Source organism: Bos grunniens, chromosome 13, assembly GCF_055505025.1.
Source record: "Bos grunniens cultivar Pamir isolate PY7600 chromosome 13, Bosgru_T2T1.0, whole genome shotgun sequence".
Taxonomy (NCBI): domain Eukaryota; kingdom Metazoa; phylum Chordata; class Mammalia; order Artiodactyla; family Bovidae; genus Bos; species Bos grunniens.
This window is the reverse complement of record NC_141177.1, coordinates 26,147,740-26,165,177: the sequence shown is the minus strand read 5'-3', so window position 1 is coordinate 26,165,177 and position 17,438 is coordinate 26,147,740. Positions and strand designations below refer to the sequence as shown.

Sequence of the window (17,438 nt, the reverse complement as noted above, 5' to 3'; positions counted from 1 at the left end):
GGGTTGTCTGCTGGCCTCATCCTCCTTTGCAGGCACCTGTCGTATCCACGTGGTGCCACTTAGCCAGTAGACTAAGTGAGAATGATTATTAAAACATAGATTAGGAAACAAAATACTAAATTGTGGTATTCATTTCTTATCATGCACTTAAAACCTATAGAGGAGTACTTTTAATGTTGAAATTATCAAGCACAAAATATCTTTTACTTTGTCTTATAAACGAACTTTTATATCCTGGGAGTGTTTCTCATAGGAAACTAGACAAAACCACTCATTAACTTGCTTACAGAGTTGATGGCTGAGCTGACATGAAAATCTAAGGCTCTGGACTGCAGGTCTCAGGCGTGCTTATGACAGCCGTCCAGTGTACTTTTTGGGGTAATTCATTTACCCTTTAAATACTTAGAGATAAGAATTTTTGCAAGTGCAGTGTTTCTCTTTCTTTGAAACTTGAAAGCACTTGGCTAAATAAAATCCCACTGCAGAGTTAGAACTGCTTGATTGTTAACCACTTCTGGAGGATGGAGAAATACAGCTGGACAGGAAATTTTGAAACACTTCAGCTTCTGCCCCAGGAACGGCTCTCACCTTGATACTTAAGCTCACTATATAATTTATCAGGGCCACTCAGCCACGCTGAGGACGAGCCCAAGAGAACGTTTTTGTTCTTGGCTTCTGGAGAGGACTTCCTGCCCCAGACTCTTGACCTGTATGTAAGTTTTATCTCATTCTCGGCACAGGGCGTGCAAAGAGGAGCGGGGGTGCTGAACAGAAGCAGCTTAGGAGCCCCTTGAGCCCTGTGCCTGAGGCTTTTGTCCTGAGCTTTTGAAGTCAGGGCCCCTCAGTTGTCATGCTTCAGTCCCCACAATTAAGGTACCAGGAGGCATCTTTCATTACTGGGACAGAAACAAATGACTCACAAGGCCATGGGGCCTCTGATACCAGACGAATAAAGTAACTGATAGGCAAAGGGCTGAATCATTTCCAGCCAAGTTAATTGGAGATAAGTCATTTTATTCAGGAGGCAGATGGAATAATTAGAGTCGAGACTTAGGGACAGGCCTTGTGATAAGGAAAGGATTAAAGTTAACTGAGTAAAGGACAGATTCACTGCTCAGTAGAGATTCTGTGCGGTTCTTTCTCCATGATTAAAAAAATCCTGAACTGTACCATGAGGCCTTGCGTCACGCCCCACTGGGTAGCTGGCAGGACCACTGTGTCCAGAATACCAGGGGGCCTGGTCAGATCAAGTTGTGGGTATTTCACTAACCACCTGCGTGACTTGTGAGGGATTCAGTCTCCTCATTCAAACAAGGTTCTTGTGTGTGAAGTGAAGGAATCAAACATGCTCTAAAATCCTGAGTCTACCATCTCGGTCTTGGAGAGACCAATGTTGCTGTAACCACTGTACAGCTAAAGGAAGAGGCCTTTCAAAATTGGGACAGATTTCTTTTGGTTTTAGTGTGTGTTGCTTTTTTTTTTTTTTTAATCTATATCTACTTAGCTCAGCTGATAAAGAAACTGCCTGCAGTGCAGGAGACCCCAGTTCAATTCCTGGGATGAGAAGATCCCCTGGAGAATAGATAGGCTACTGCACTGCAGTATTCTTAGACTTCCCTGGTGGCTCAGCTGGTAAAGAATCTGCCTGCAATAGGAGAGACCTGGGCTTGATCCCTGGGTTGGGAAGATCCCCTGGAGAAGGGAACAGCTACCCACTCCAGTATTCTGGCCTGGAAAATTCCATAGACATGGGGTCGCAAAGAGTCAGAAGTGAAAGTGAGCAACTTTCACTTCACCAGACAAGAGTAGGATAGTGGGATGCATTTTGAAATATTTTTAACTACTCAACATTAATAAGTCTGGGCAGTTAGGCTCCCAGAAAAGGAATTTACTTAGTCTGAAATAAAGCAATTTAGCCATTTAAAATTGAATTTCTTTGTACTTTAATGATTACTATTGAGCAAACAATCTTTACAGTAATATAAATCAGCAGGGTTTTTGTTGGTGTTTTTTAAACTTTAGATCTGTATCCTTTTCTGCATCTATTTAATTGCCTTTTTAGATTTGAGAAAGTGAAAAAAGTGCCAGAGGAAGCATGCGTATAAATTCTTATGTAATCACAGGTTATGTTTCTTTTTAGCATCTAAAGAAGTTATGAACTCTAAGTAATTCAGGTGCAGTTTCTTATTAAATCTGCTTTCGGTTTTAGTGCTTTTTGAACCACAAGTAGAAAGTGTTTAAAACTTTATTTTTTTTAATTCTGTAGATAAAAGGCATGTCACAATACAAACATCGAGAGAATTTTTCTCTTGGTGCATATTTTGGTTATTTCCTCGTGATACGCACGTGAAGAGAGTGAAGTTTCTCAAAATGAGCTACTATCACCCACCCACTGGCTGCCCTATTACTGCAGGTTACAAAGCAAATAGGAGATGAAAACCCAGTTGCCTGCAAGTAGATAGTTCCTCCCATCACTGGCTGCCCATGGATCCAATTGGATAACTCTGTGGTAATTCTAGAAAGCCATTAAAACCTTTCGTGGATGGGATGGCAGTGCAATATGTCAGAAATAGGTAAACTGTAATTAAGAAGTTATGGATGATTTGATTACGCTCTTGTGTATTTGGTCCGTTGTAATGTGAACAGATTAAAATTGTGTAATGGCTAAAGCTGTGTCATCATGCAAACATTTATGGCAACTTCTGCAAATTAATTTGAACTGTAAAAGTTCCCTAATGAGACAGTGTCCTCCATAACCTCGAAGGACACTACAGCCACCGCTGCTTAATTCCTCCATTTCAGTGGTCGCTGGGCCTGCATGTGCCCTTTCTAAAGAGCAGGGTGGCTGCAAAGCCCCTTCAGGAGGGTTTCTGCATTCAAGTGAAAAGGGCATTTCAAAATAGCCTTTACAAGAAGAACCAAAGATGATGAATGAATTCCCAGAATCAAACATTAATAAGAAACTTTAAAGTATCTACATATATGTTAAGAGCTAGTTATACAGGGCACTTCCCTGGTGGACCAGTGGTTAAGACTCTGAGCTCTCAGTGCAAGGCATGCAGGTTCAGTTCCTGGACTGGGAACTAAAGAGCGCACATGCTGCACAGCACAGCCAATTTAAAAATATTTTTAAAAGGTGGCTATTCAGACATAAAGATCAGAAGACTGGAGTTGTCATTTTGTGGGGCTTTTTGCCTGGGTATTTTTTCGGGAAGGACTCCCACTTTCCTTTCCTCCCTTTTCCTTTTTGCAGTTGGTACGCTGAAGTGTACACACAATCTCCACAATTTACTAGTGGTCACTGACTCCTGTTTTCCTGTGTGGCTCCCAAACATCAAGCAGTCACCTGACTTTCCTGGAGGTCAGCAGATGTGAACAAGTGGGCAGCAGGCCATGCATTGAGAGAGAACCTACAGTGAGAGCCTTAACAGTCCCAAGATCCCAACAAGTACAGATCCCCAGGCACTTACCAGGGTAGCTGATGCCTATATAACTTAACCTCGCCTGCAGGGGTTCCCCCACCCCATCCACACAGTCCATCTCCACACATAGCAAACAGCCAAATCAAATCTTTAAACAAAGGGAGCACTTTACAGTTAATTCACCTGCCTATTAAAAAGAATAAAATCAAGCTTGTGCATAGAATACCACACTCTTCAAGACCCTAGTGCCTGTCAGTACTTCCCCCCCACCCCCCCTCCGAAATCCCCCATCAAAGCTAAGGCTGAGTGGCTGCAGGTGGGTCTCTGTGTCGCAGTACAGAATCGGCCTGCCTTCCCAGGGGTGACTTGCTCATCCTAATAGAAAGCGCTCCGGAAGAGCCAGCCTCAGGCAGGGCCTCTCGCAGTTAATGTTCCTTATCTGCCGGTTCCACTTCTGCTTCCCCCCCGATCTCCTCCTCTTCCACATCTGCTCTGGCATCTTGAAACTGTTGGTATTCGGACACCAAATCCTGGATGTTACTCTCAGCTTCAGTAAACTCGTTGATGTCCATCCCCTCACCGGTGTACCAGTGCACGAAGGCCTTCCTCTTGAACATGGCCGAGAAATGCTCGGAAATCCTGCCGAACAGCTCCTGGATGGCTGTGTTGTTGCCGATGAAGGTGGCCGCCATGCTCAGCCCCCGGGGCGGGATGTCGCACACGGCCACCTTGACGTTGTTGGGGATCCACTCCACGAAGCAGCTGCTGTTCCTGGTCTGCACGTTGAGCAGCTGCTCGTCCACCTCCTTCGTGGACATCCGGCCCCGGAAGATGCAGGCCACGGTGAGGTAGCGGCCGCGGCGGGGGTCGCAGGCAGCCATGGTGTTGCGGGCGTCAAACATCTGCTGGGTGAGCTCGGCCACGGTCAGCGCGCGGTACTGCTGGCTGCCCTGGGCCGTGAGCGGCGCGAAGCCGGGCATGAAGAAGTGCAGGCGCGGGAAGGGCACCATGTTCACGGCCAGCTTACGCAGGTCAGCATTGAGCTGGCCCGGGAAGCGCAGAGAGGTAGTGATGCCGCTCATGGTGAGGGACACCAGGTGGTTGAGGTCCCCGTAGGTGGGCGTGCTGAGCCGCAGCGTGCGGAAGCAGATGTCGTAGAGCGCCTCGTTGTCGATGCAGAAGCAGGCGTCAGAGTTGAGCACAAGCTGGTGCAGCGCCAGCACGGCATTGTAGGGCTCCACCACAGTGTCCGACACCTTTGGTGAGGGCATCACGCTGAACGAGTTCAGGATGCGGTCGGGGTACTCCTCGCGGATCTTGCCCAGCAGCAGTGTGCCCATCCCTGACCCCGTGCCCCCACCCAGCGAATGCACTAGCTGGAAGCCCTGCAGGCAGTCGCAGCCCTCGGCCTCGGTGCGCACTGCGTCCAGCACTCTGTCCACCAGCTCGGCGCCCTCTGTGTAGTAGCCCTTCGCCCAGTTGTTACCGGCCCCAGAGTTACCTGTGGGCACAGGGGACTCGGTCACACCCCTCTCCACCCCCACCCCCCCAGGACCGGGCATGGGGGCTGGGGAGGATGCACACCTCCAGGAGGCACTCTTGCTCTCTCCCCGGTGGAACCTTCCAGAAAAACCTACCGTGGACAAAGCTGTCCGGTTGGAAGAGGGCCCCCACTCGGCTGGATCGGATGCTGTCCATGGTCCCGGGTTCCAGATCCACCAAGACTGCTCGGGGCACATACTTCTTACCTGCATAGAAAGATATGAAGTTAGCAAACTTATAACTTATTTTTCTGAAGGTTCATGTTTCATCAAAATAGAACCTGGGTGAGGGGGAAAAGGCCTTCTAGAAAGTGTCTTGGGTAGATAGACTGGCAGTGATAGCTTAGACCCCGACAACAATCACAGAAATCTGTAAAAAGCTTCAGAAATCACTTCTTCCACCATTGTCGATTTTGTTTGTTCTCTTGCCAGTGATGAGGATTTTGTTCCTATTGGAACTGACTCTACTTTGTATTTAAAAACCAGAAAGGGAAAGTTCTCTGGCTGTGCAGTGGTTAGGACTCTGCAGTCTCACTGCCCAGGGCCCAGGTTCAATCCCTGGACCGGAAACTGAGATCCCACAAGCCACACAGCATGGCAAAAAATAATAATAATAATAATAATTAAAAAATAAAAACCAGAAAAGGAAGATAAGGGAAAAAATAAAATAATAAAAACCAGAAAGGAAGGTCAGGGTCTAAACAGTCTGTGTTGGCAGCGTGGCCCTCCAGTGACCAGAGACAGCCTTGCCCGGGCTACCCTTTGTAGCTCTCAGAACATCACCCGCAGGCCCTCCTTTCTCTGCTGTGTCCCCGGGGCTGGTGACCGAGGCCAACAGTGCGGCGTCCTACCATGGGCCTCATTGTAGTACACGCTGATCCTCTCCAGCTGCAGAGCGCTGTCCCCGCAGTAGCTCCCGGCCCAGTCTATCCCATGCTCCTCTCCAATCACCTCCCAGAACTGAAAGCAGAAGGAGAGAAGGTCAGTGTGCAGAGGGATCCTGCTGAAGGCCACGTTGGAGCCGGCAGATTGAGCAGAAAGACAGGAAGCAAGGGCTCTGGGTCCGCTTTCCTCCCTGAGATTTATCACTGGGGCCCTTTTCCCACCTGCTCGCCCCTTCCTAAATTTATGCTTTGTCCCTGCTGCTAGCCATGAAGATGAAGACTGCATTTTATATCCACCTGAACTGCTTCAATACAACACATAAAATGTCAAATTGGATTTCGTTTTTGTGAAATTCAGGCCCTTGTATACATTAATGCTGTTCTTTTAGAATTTCACATCAGACAGTGTATCTCTACACTTGCATCCTTACAATGCATCCAGATAGCAGAGTATAGATCCCATTAAGTGAAAATAAACTGAATTCTTATCTGACTGCACAATAACATCTCATTCCACTTTGTGGATTTATTTTCATGCAGTTTTTCCCAAAAGCCCATCACGAGGACACCTATGCATGCTTTTAAACAGCGCGCATTTTGGATGATCAGATATGACCTCAATTCAAAATTATGCATAGCCATTTTCTGGTAACTATTTGAAACATATTATACCTTCAGTCACATACACATATTATTTATATAGATATGTGCCAGGCTTTTATGGATACAGTTACTGAAATGGCCCCTTTTCATTACCCTGGAGAAGCACAAATATACATGAAAATGTATTCGTTTATGTTCAATCCCCAAGGCTGTTTTTCTAACCACATTTATGAATGATAGCTCTGCTTGGCCTTGATCTTATTAATATAAGACTCTGTTTTATAGTAAATTATCAGCAGAAAAAAAAGAAAGTTCTCTGAAACCACAAATTAAATGTCTTGTTTATACTTATGGATGATTCACATTGCTGTATGGCAGAAACCAACACAACACTGTAAAGCAATTATCCTCCAATTAAAAGTTTTTTTAAATACCAAAAAATAAAATCAGGAGTGAGACTAAAAAAAAAAATGGCTTAAAAGTTCTTATGGCCCCAAATAATAAGTTTTTGCTGGGTCTTTAACCATTAGGCAGCACATTTCTGGACCCAGAGCTGAGACCCTGCCTAGACCCTTCACTCCCTGCCTGGATCCTATCTTCACCTTATCTTCCAAATTCAGAGCAGTAAGGGCCCATGCCTCCCTTCTCTGTGTGTTTTAATTTTGAACGTCTTATCACTCCATCAAGGAAGGATGACATCTTCCTTGTAAGCGGTCATTTTCTTTGCCCCGGGTTTTAAACACCTGTATTAAAAGACTTTCATTTTTTCCATAGCTGCGTTAGTTACAGTAGCCAAAATTTGGAAACAATCCAGCTGCCCATGGACAGATGACTGAATAAACAAATGTGATCTATCTATACAGCTGGATTGTTATTCAGCCTTAAAAAGGAAGGAAATTCTGACATGTGCTACAACAGGGATGGACCCTGAGGACACTATGCTATGTGAAACAGGCCACTCACAAAAGGCCAAATACTGTTATATGTTCATGAAATTCATAGAGACAGAAAGTAGAATAGCAGGTGCCAGGAGCAGGGGAGAGGAATGGGGAGGCAGTGTTTAATGGTGTGCACCAAGTTTCAGTTTTGCAAGAAAAAAGGATTTTAAATTCAGTTTATCAAGAAAAGCATTTTGGAGATTGGAGACATGACAGTGTGAATGTACTTAACACTACTGAAGTAGATACTTAAACATGGTTACAGATGGTAAATTTTACATCATCTTATCACATATAAACTTTCAAGTTGTAATGCAATAAAGTTTTTAATGTAATTCATACTAGTAGAAGTAATTTCAAAATAGTAAAGAGAATAATCAGACAGCTGTTTCATAGTAGAACCGATCACTTTAAAATTAGAGTTGAAGAGGGCTGCCCTGGCGGTCCAGTGGTTAAGAATCCACCTTGAAATGCAAGGAACACCGACTCGATCCCTAGTCTGAGAGGATCCCACATCCCATGGAGCAACTAAGCCTGTGAGCCGCAACTACTGAAGCCCAGGCTCCCAAGAGCCCATCCTCTGAAACGAGAGAAGCCACTGCAATGAGAAGCTTCCCCCATCCAGCCCTACTGCAATGAAGAGTGGCCACTGCTGGACACAACTAGAGAAAACCCATGTGCAGCAGCAAAGACCCACCACAGCCAAAAATAAATAAATAAATCTTTAAAAAAATAAATTTTTAAAACTTAGACTTGGAGGTATTGGGCTCTGGTATCTGTTTTTTAGCATTGGTCAATAGAACCAAGTACTTTTTAGAAAAATGTGATGGAGGAGGAGAAAAACTTATATCACAAAGGATATATTTTAATTATTTCTGCTGCTGAACCCCCAAAATTTTAGGTTTACCACTTTGATTTTTGGTTGCATTCAAAATAAAATAGTAGTTGATCTTTTTAAACTGGAACATAAATACAGGAGGGGAGGGAAAGCTATCTTAGTGATACAGTGGAAAAATTTTCCCAAGAAATTTTGGAAAACTATTTTGAGACAAAATTACTGGTTTTAGATATGAACGCAGAGGTGATCAAAGTAAAAATGATTGACAGGTGTTTTATACACACAGAACTGTCCACAGAATTAACAGGAGTTAGATTTACCCTTTAAGCCTTTTCCTATGCCTTCAGTCTCTTTAACCACTAAAGGCGTCATTTGACATCAGTAAGTCAGACACTGGACAAGTGCATGGATCTGCTGGGCTCAGGTCCTCCCTGCTACCTTAGAGGCTTTTCTGAGCTGGCTATGCTATGGATCATGGACAGGCCAACACTAGTAACTGGACATTCCTTACCTTGGCTCCAATCTGGTTGCCACACTGGCCAATCTGGATGTGTACAATCTCACGCATCCTTGCTCTGCACCCAAGGATCAGACCTGCCTGGAGCGAGTCCCCAGTCTGGGAGAGCTGCTGGTCACCGCCACAAGCCTTACACAACTCTGGTCATCGCAGTGACAGGACCCACTGACCAGGCTGCCTCCCGCAGTGACCCAAGGGTGTGTCCAGCCTGGAGGCCCAGCCCCTGCCCCTCTCTGCTCTGTCATCCTTGTGAAGGGGGAGTTCTTCCTCTCCCAGCACGGAATATTGCCCGATCATTTCCTAGAGTTCAAGACCAAAGGCTGCTGTTGTGTGCGCTGCCTACAAGACTGGCACCAGGCCTCGGCATTGCATGGTAGACTCTGGGCACCAGCACTGGCTCTGGGCCCCCAGTTGGTCAGACTCCTAGCTCACTGGGGCGACCAGGACCACCTCCAGAGACCTTTCCCACCCAAGCCAGTTGTATAATTAGAAATCCATTTGTCTAAATGCATCGCATGACAGATGAGTCCACAAATTCCAGAGTATGAAGTGGCTTCACTACAGCCATACATACAACCAATTAGACATCGCCCCATCCTCCCTCTAGACTTGCCATGGCTCCCTCGTCTTCAGCTGTGCTTTTTCTAAAAGCCACTGATGGTGCTGAGGTGGAACATAGATGGACAGTTCTTATTTTTATGTTGCATATTCTAATGTTAATAGAAAAAAAAAACTTGCTAAGTCATTCAGTCGTGTCCAATTCTTTGCAACGCTATGGACTGTAGGCCACCAGGATCCTCTGTCCATGACGATTCTCCAGGCAAGAATACTGGAGTGGGTTGCCATGCCCTTCTCCAGGGGATTTTCCCGACCCAGGGATCGAACCTAGTCTCTTATGTCTCCCAAGGTTCTTTACCACTAGCGCCACCTGGGAAGCCCAATAGTAGAATGATAATAAGAGAAAGTTTGCTTTTTCAGCTTGGCCAAATTTGTATGGGTGACATGTTCTTGGGAGTTTGGGAAACCAGAATGGAGACATAAGATCTAAACTCTCCAGCTTGCCATCAAGGCCTTTGCTAACCTGGCTCCAGGCTTCCATCTCAGCATCCCCTCGAGACTTTGGTCTTGCATGGTCAGGGTTCTGGAATATTCCCTCCTCCACACTGGGCCGTGGGGTTTTCAGCCCACGACTGCTGTCTCCCAGCACATTGTTCATACTGGCGGTCACTCGCCCCTCCCTGACATGACAAGGCCCCCTTTAACATAAAAGCCTGTGACTGCCCCACCCACCTTTCTGCCCAGGACACAGCCTGGCTGTGCCTTTGCACCGCCCCCCCAACTCTGCTCTGTTGCCCCTTTGCTCTCGTCATGGGGGTCTCAGTGACTTTGATTCCTTTACCAAACGATGAAGTCCCTCAGACCCAGAGTCCCAGCCACGTTTCCCTGACACCCAGTGAGGGCCAGCCACACAGGAGATGCTCAGCCCCATGTTCCCAGCAAACGAGGCTCACCACCAGCCCCCTGCCTATCACCTCTCACCCTGCAAGCCCCAGCCTGACCATCAGCTCCTAAACCACATGCCTTCCTACACATTGGGAAACCCCAATGTGAGGTCAGTGACATGAGCAGGGAAGTTATCCCCAGTGGACTTTCTGGGAAAAATAGTCTCCTGTCCTCCCAGGAGGAGTTCAACCACAGAGCGAAGAGCTGAGGCAAATGCTGGGAGGGAAACCCACAGGTAGGGAAGAAGGACTTTGTCCCATGGTGCCCGCCGCAGGCCCACTCCTGTCTGTTGTCCGGTGATCTCACACATCACGTGCAGACTAAAAGCTCCATGACCCTCGGTCAGGTCCTGGACCAGGGAAGAGTTGCTGTAAGGGACACGAAGGAGACACCTGTGGACGTTTGAGCACAGACTGTGTAGATAGGATAATAACATTGCAGCCACCTTCTATTTCCTGAACTTGATCTTGGCCTGGGGACTACGCACATGCAAGCCCTTATTTTCAGTAGACACTTTGAGGTATTCAAGGTCACCACGCAACTTTCTCTGAAACAGCAGGGCAACAATGACTGAGTAACACTTGGAGAGAGAGGTTAAGCAAACTGGGACGTGTTAAGAGTTAGTGAATCTTTCCAAACTTAGAAATGAGGACTCTTGAGACATGTCTCTTAGTTTGGAAAGTTCTTCCTGCTCCAAGTTGAATGACCACTTCATTCACACCTGCGTCTGCTCCAGACTTGGCTGCCCCCAAGGTAGAGAGGAGACAGTGTAAATCCAAGAGAAGAAATATGCATGTGCTTAGCAGTATTTTTCACAAAGTAAAAAATATACAGCAGGGAGGGATAAATTCAGAAGTTGAGTCTTCCTTTTTTTTTTTTTTTGGCTGTGCTGTGTCTTAGTTGCCGCGTATGAGATTTATTTCCCTGAGCAGAGAGTGAACTCAGGTCCCCCAGCACTGGGAGAGTGGAGTCTTAGCCACTGGACCACCAGGAAGGTCCCAGGGGGTTGGGATTAACAGATAAACACTACTATATATAAAATAAACAACCAAAAGGACCTACTGCACAGCACAGGGGACTCTACCCAATAGTTTGTAATAAACTTTATGGGAAAATAATCTGAAAAAGAATAGATATTTATTAAAAAAATAAAGAATCACTGTGCTAAACACCTGAAACTAACAGAATATAGTTAAATATATATTAAGAAATATATACACACACACACACAGAATGAGCCTTTCAGCTCCCATGGAGGTCACCCCACTCCCCTTTACTCCTTCCTCTTCCCTCGGTGCTGCCACCTGCCCTCCCCATCCTCCCCCGGCCTGGCAGGCCCCTGCGTCTCTGAGGCTGGAGCAGGAGACAGACCCTGGGGGGTCAGGGACACCCCCCATTCCGGTGGCCCCAGAGCTTTGGTGGCAGTTTCCAACGCTCAGCCTTGTTTGCTCATCACTTATATTCCTGCCTTATCTCCCCAACAGCCTGAGAGTTGCTGCATCGCTTCACCTTCGAGTCCCCAAAGTGCCTCAGTCAATGTTTGCTGAGTGCAGACCAACAGCTGGGCGAGGGTGAGCAGCCCCACTCAGAAGGGCAAGCTTCCCCACAGCCAATAATGTGTTTATTCAGCAGTGTGTTCTAACGGGCGGGGTGGGACTCTCTCTTCCTTCCCTAGGAGGTGATCCAGGCTGACCGTGTGAATGGTTCCGGGGAACAGGGACGGTACGTGGAGTCAGCACAGACCTACTTTGGAAAGTTACAGGAGGCGGAGGGGGGCAGAGCTGCTGGGAGGGTCTGGGGGTGTCCTCCACCTGCGTTTTCACTCTATGTCGGAGGAATGCAGTCCAGCAAGCTGGGCGCCCCCAGCCTCCACCCTGGAGCACCCTCCTTGGGTCACCTGAGTTTGTCAGAATTCCAGATGAGTGCTTAAAAGGTTTTTCTGTTAATGGTGGCAAAAAGGGGGAAGAAGAGGAACCCTGTTTGCTCTGATTCCGGTGGGGCCAGCGGTGTTTACTCAGCCTGGGCGGCATGAGCTGTCAGGGGTGGGGGCTAGTTGGGGGGGGGCGGATGCCAGGCAGGGAGGCTGGGATTGGGGGCCTACCTCCCTCAAACCTGGAAAGCCCAATAGTGGTCCCAAGGCCTAAGTCTGCGGTAAGAACTGAGCAGCCCTCAACCATTGCACAGGCAGTGTTTTTCGAGTCAGCTTCACATGATGGAAGGCAGCGATGCAACTGACTGTGTAGACGCCACTGTCTCCTGGGCCTGCGTCCTGAGTGCCTACTGTGTGTCTGGCCTGAGCTGCTGAGGGCGCAGGAGTTAGCATGTTGGGGAGCACCAAGAGGCAGGACACGCAGTGGGGCTGACACCAGCCCGTCTCTGCCCCTTTGTCCTTATTTATGAAGGTACCTGCTCCCCTGGGGAACACGCAGCCCTCTGGCTGCCGGGTCATCGAGAGCCAGTGAGGCGGTGGAGACACAGTGGCTTTCTCAGGCCCCTGGGAGTGCCCCCTTCCTGACTCACAGGTGAACAGGCCCCCCTGGGTGACCAAAGGTCTGCACTTCTGCCAGGCAGAAGGTGATCCCTTGCCCTGAAGCACAGCAAGGGATTTAAAGCGACCATCCGTGATGAGTGACAAAGCCATCTTCTCCCCCAAGAAGGGCTGTGACAAAGGCAGGTGACAGTGATAGGCCCTGAACTGAGCTCCGGGGGGCAGAGGGCAGGCGTCCCCTGCACGCCGGGGGCGACCCCACACACCCGAGGACCCTGGAGATGATTAAGCACCCTCAGGCCAGCCCTTCGTTGTGAGGAACAGCCCTCGACAAGATGCTGTGGCAGAAAGCCCCTTCCTGGATGACACTCGGGTCTATTATGGGAACAGGACCAAGATGATAAGGAAAACCAGTGTCATCAAGAAACCCCACATCAGCTGCTCCCAGACTTCCTGCAGAGGTGACTCCAGTGGTCAGACTGAGCTCTTCGCATCCTCCACTTGGCAAACGAACTTCAAGTAGGAGAAAAACAAAGTTCTCAGAGAATTCATTGATTTCATCCGCCCTGAGCTTCCACTTCTGAGCACATCAAAGTTCCTTGCATAACTTAGAGAAGACTGGTGAATTACAATGTTTGCTTCTGATTCACAGGCAGAAAAATTTCCAAATGTCTTAGTAAGAAAATGACATCTGAGGGGCCATTAGGAGTGACTCAGCGGATGTGGGCAGATCATCAGATGAACTGAGTTCCACTTGCTTGTACTCTCTTCCTCGTGCATTCTCCTACTGTAAAAGAAAGTTCTGGGAGAATGAATAAGTAACTGCAAGAAGAGAAAAAGTAACCAAGAAACTAGTTACTGTTTTTCTTTAAGCCAGGCTGCCCAGCTCCACGGAAGAGTTTGAGACCTTCTCTCCCTTGGGTGCCCCACGCCAATGGCTCCCCATCCCTCTCCAGCCTCAAGTCCAAAATGGGGATGACATGCCATCTCTTAGGTACATTGAGAATCAGCGTCCTGGGCTGTGGCACCTCTTATTTGCAGGAGGAAACACACACACGCTTCCCGTGAGCCATCATGATTCTGAGGTGTACGGAAACATTAACCTTCTCGTTCATATCTCTCCCATCTCCCAAGGTGTGCAGCTCCTGACAAGCCATGTTCAGTGGCAGAAAGAGAGATAAGCACAACACGGATGAAATCAAACAAAAATATATATTTCCTCAAGCCCAGTGTTTGTCCAAGCAACCTCTGCTGTACAAGCCTCAGAAATCTATTTGTTTAGCCAACAAATGTTGGCTGAATACTCTTTGAGGAACTCAGAAGAGCTTGAAGGACCTCAGAAATGTGGGAAATGTGGTTCCTGCTCTCCAGGGAGGAGAGACTCACGTGCCAAACCTCCCTTCCGTGCCCTTTACCAAGTGCTCTGCCACCACCTCTCTTGCTGCACCCACCTCCAGTCAAAGGTCCGTAGAGTCAAAGCTGTGGTTTTCCAGTAGTCATGTACGGATATCACAGTTGAACCATAAAGAAGGCTGAGTGCCAAAGAGTTGATGCTTTCAAGTTGTGGTGCTGGAGAAGACTCTTCAGAGTCCCTTGGACAGAAAGGAGATCAAACCAGTCAGCCCTAAAGGAAATCAACCCTGAATATTCGTTGGAAGGACTGATGCTGAAGCTCCAATACTTTGGCTACCTGATGCGAAGGGCCAACTCATTGGAAAAACCCCGGATGCTGGAAAAGATTGAGGGCAGGAGGGGAAGGGGGGTGTGGACAGAGGATGAGATGGTCAGAAGGCATCACCGACTCAATGGACGTGAATCTGAGCAAGTTCCTGGAGATAGTGAAGGACAGAGGAGCCTGGTGTGCTGCAGTCCATGGGGTCACAAAGAGTCGGACACAACTTAGTGACTGAACAAGTCAGGGGATGATTCTTTCATTTGGCGGAAGAGACTGAAGCTCAGAGAGGGACCTGACTGGTTGACACGTGTTCCAGGATGACACGGCAGAACCAGAGATGGTTCTAAAAAGATGATTCCGGGTGTGGAGAGGCAGGTCGGCCAGACAGCCTTTAGCCAGGCCTCCTCCTCACCTCTGGTCCATAACTGGGTCCTGCCAGCGCTGCCACCCATCTCAGCATCTCTCCAGCAGAATCAGTGACCCACCAGCAGCAGCAGCAGCTCTCCTGCCCACAACCGCAATAGCCTCTAACTGACCACCACCCCCCAGCCTTCCATCCTACCATCCTTCCTCCCAGAGGGAGCTCATAGAGCATAAAGACCTCACCACTGCTCCCCAGGAAACCAGCAGCCACCAGGGTAAAACCACCCCTCTCACCGCAGCTGATATATTGTTCCGATTGATGGGGAAACCCCTGGGGTGGGTGGGGAGCAGGGAGGGAGCCAAAGGAGGCGGAGACACAGGCCTGACCCAGGGAGGGAGGGACAAGGGAGGGCTGGGTGGGACCTGGTGGCGGAGGAGGAGCCTTGCACTTGAGGACAGTGGCCTTTGGGAAGCAGGAAGCTGGCCTTAGATCCCAGAGCAGGGCAGCTGAGAGGTGCGTTTACACCCAGGGACCTTGCCCAGCTCCTTCTTCTCCAGCCATCTCTGAGGCCACTTGGTCACACCTACCCAGAGTGTCCGCCTTTCAAGGTCCTTGCACATGCTTGAAAAGTCCAGCACTTTCCATCAGCTGCGTCCTCATCAGTCAACCCCAACTCGCAGGATGGCTAAGAGAACCACCCTGGAGCAAACTCCCAGAGGCCCCGTCTCTGGATCCAGCTCTTTCTACTTGGACACTCTTCCTGTTTCCACATGGCCCCTTACTAGAATGTTCACTCCTGGCAGGTGGGGACTGACACTCCTGTGTCCCCAGGGCTGGGACAATGACGTGGCGCATCCTAGGTTCTCAGCATGCTTGCCAACTTCCCTTCTGGGTCCCAGAAGACTGGATCCAGTGAACGAGGCAGGCCACGCTCCAAGGGCTCCTGGGCAGGCTCCTGGGTGGGCCTGATGGGACCTGCCGAGTGGACGGTGGGAGGCATGCTCTGAAGGTGAGACTGACAGGCCAGTCTCACAAATGTGACCCCCAGGAGGCGAGTCCCCTCCCAAGCCAGCCTGTGTGACCAGCAGAGGGTGTGGTGGCAATGGCTTTTGGGGACCACATTCACAGCACAGGGTCAACGTGAACATCTAACCGAGTGACTGTGTGGACAGAGGAGCAGCTGCCGAGGGACCCATGTTGCCCACGAGCCAGACATGCCTCCCAGCACGCCAGCACCCATCACAATAAAGGCAGTATCCAAAACCTGGCTCAGCCCAGGGAGGTGAGAGAATAGGAAGTGTCTTCCATCTGCCGGTGGAGGGCAGGCAGCGTGGCATGAGCCAAGAAGGAGGAGAGGGCTCGGAGGCAAGTCCACAGTAAATGAAAACTCACCTGTGTTCTCCTTGTGCAACTGGGGAGGCTGGGTCGGCCCCAGCCTGGCTGTAAAGTGTGAGAGATTTCTTTATCAGGACGAGGGGACAAGTCAGTCTTATTTTTAGAAATGAATAGGCTTTTGTGTCATGGCCTTGCATCACGTGTTTGCCAGGAAACTTTATGGGGCAATAAAAAAGAAGAACATCCCAGATTCAAACCTGCCACCCATGAACCTCAGTCTGAGTATAAGTCTCTCGTCCTCGCTGGAGCCTCAGTCTCCCCACCTGTAAAATGGGTGACGGCATTGGATTCCCACCTCACAGGCTTGTGCCAAGGATCAAAGGAGAGAAGACTTGCCCAGACAGGAGTTGTCTAGGCTGACTTTGTATCTGCCTTCGGGCACGGCTGAGCGGCAGGGAGGAATCAGTTACTCAGTTACAGGCCGGCTCCCTGAGCCTCTGTCCCAGGCAGATAAGACGAGTCATTATCCACAAAACACCCTCCCGGACATGCAGAGCAGTGGCAGCGTCAGGAAGAGACAGAGCTTTCATATCCGCAGGGTCCCCAAACCTGCAACTCAGGTGTACCTGCTCTGCGGAGAGAGGAGCAGGTGGGCGGGGCAGCCAGTCCAGCAGCTCCTTCCTCTCCGCAGTCCCAGGAGGTTTTGCATTTCATCCGTGCACCTTCAGAGAGCTCCTGGAGTCAAACGCCCTCCGCTCACAGCAGTGGCCAGAGCTAGGGCCCCTCCCTCAACAGACCGCAGCCCTGAGGGACTCCCAAAGTGATGCAGCCAGCTGTCCGCAGAGCTGGGAGCCAGGCAGACGTATATCTGTGGACCAGAGCCAACTTCAGGTGGAAGAAACGGCCCAGAGGCTTGACTCCACGTGGCGTACGCACCACAGGTGCTGAAGAGGCAGAGCGGGTCACAAGAGAACTCACTTGCTTCTTCTTGCCTTGAAAGTTGTGGTTTCAAATATCTGGCCTCCCTCCCCACTCCACCTGCTAGATTTTCCCATCATCCTCTGAGTCTGCATAGCTTCCAGGGCAGGGAAACCCTGGTACACCACCACCAGTCAGCCTGAGAATGTCACTGTCCCTCCCTTTAACCTGCCTTCTCCAGGGCCCAATGCATGGCCACTGCCCCACTCTGCCCCTTCCGCAGACCCTGGCCTATGGAGGTTGTGTCATCAGGCAGGCCCAGCTCCAGAATGTGCAGCTCAAAATGAAAATGGGGGGCCTTGACAGACCAGCATCTCACCAAGTGCTCAGGGCCCTGCTGAAGTCGGGCGTC

The 17,438-nt window shown here is 49.2% G+C and overlaps 1 protein-coding gene across 2 annotated transcripts; it reads right to left on the bottom strand.

The window, feature by feature from the left end:
- Nucleotides 1–3,244: 3,244 nt before the first annotated feature.
- TUBB1 (tubulin beta 1 class VI) lies at nucleotides 3,245–8,894 on the bottom strand. Of its 2 annotated transcripts, XM_086332756.1 has the most exons (4): nucleotides 8,738–8,894; nucleotides 5,815–5,923; nucleotides 5,060–5,170; nucleotides 3,245–4,923 (listed from the first exon to the last, which is right to left on the bottom strand). In XM_086332756.1, exons 1-4 carry the CDS (start codon nucleotides 8,792–8,794, stop codon nucleotides 3,848–3,850), a joined length of 1,353 nt encoding a protein of 450 aa, XP_086188882.1. In that variant the 5' UTR covers nucleotides 8,795–8,894; the 3' UTR covers nucleotides 3,245–3,847. The 2 variants fall into 2 exon arrangements, with proteins under 2 accessions (XP_086188882.1, XP_086188881.1); XM_086332755.1 differs by lacking the exon at nucleotides 8,738–8,894 and having other exon boundaries at nucleotides 3,708–4,923; nucleotides 5,815–8,119.
- Between the last annotated feature and the right edge of the window lie 8,544 nt (nucleotides 8,895–17,438).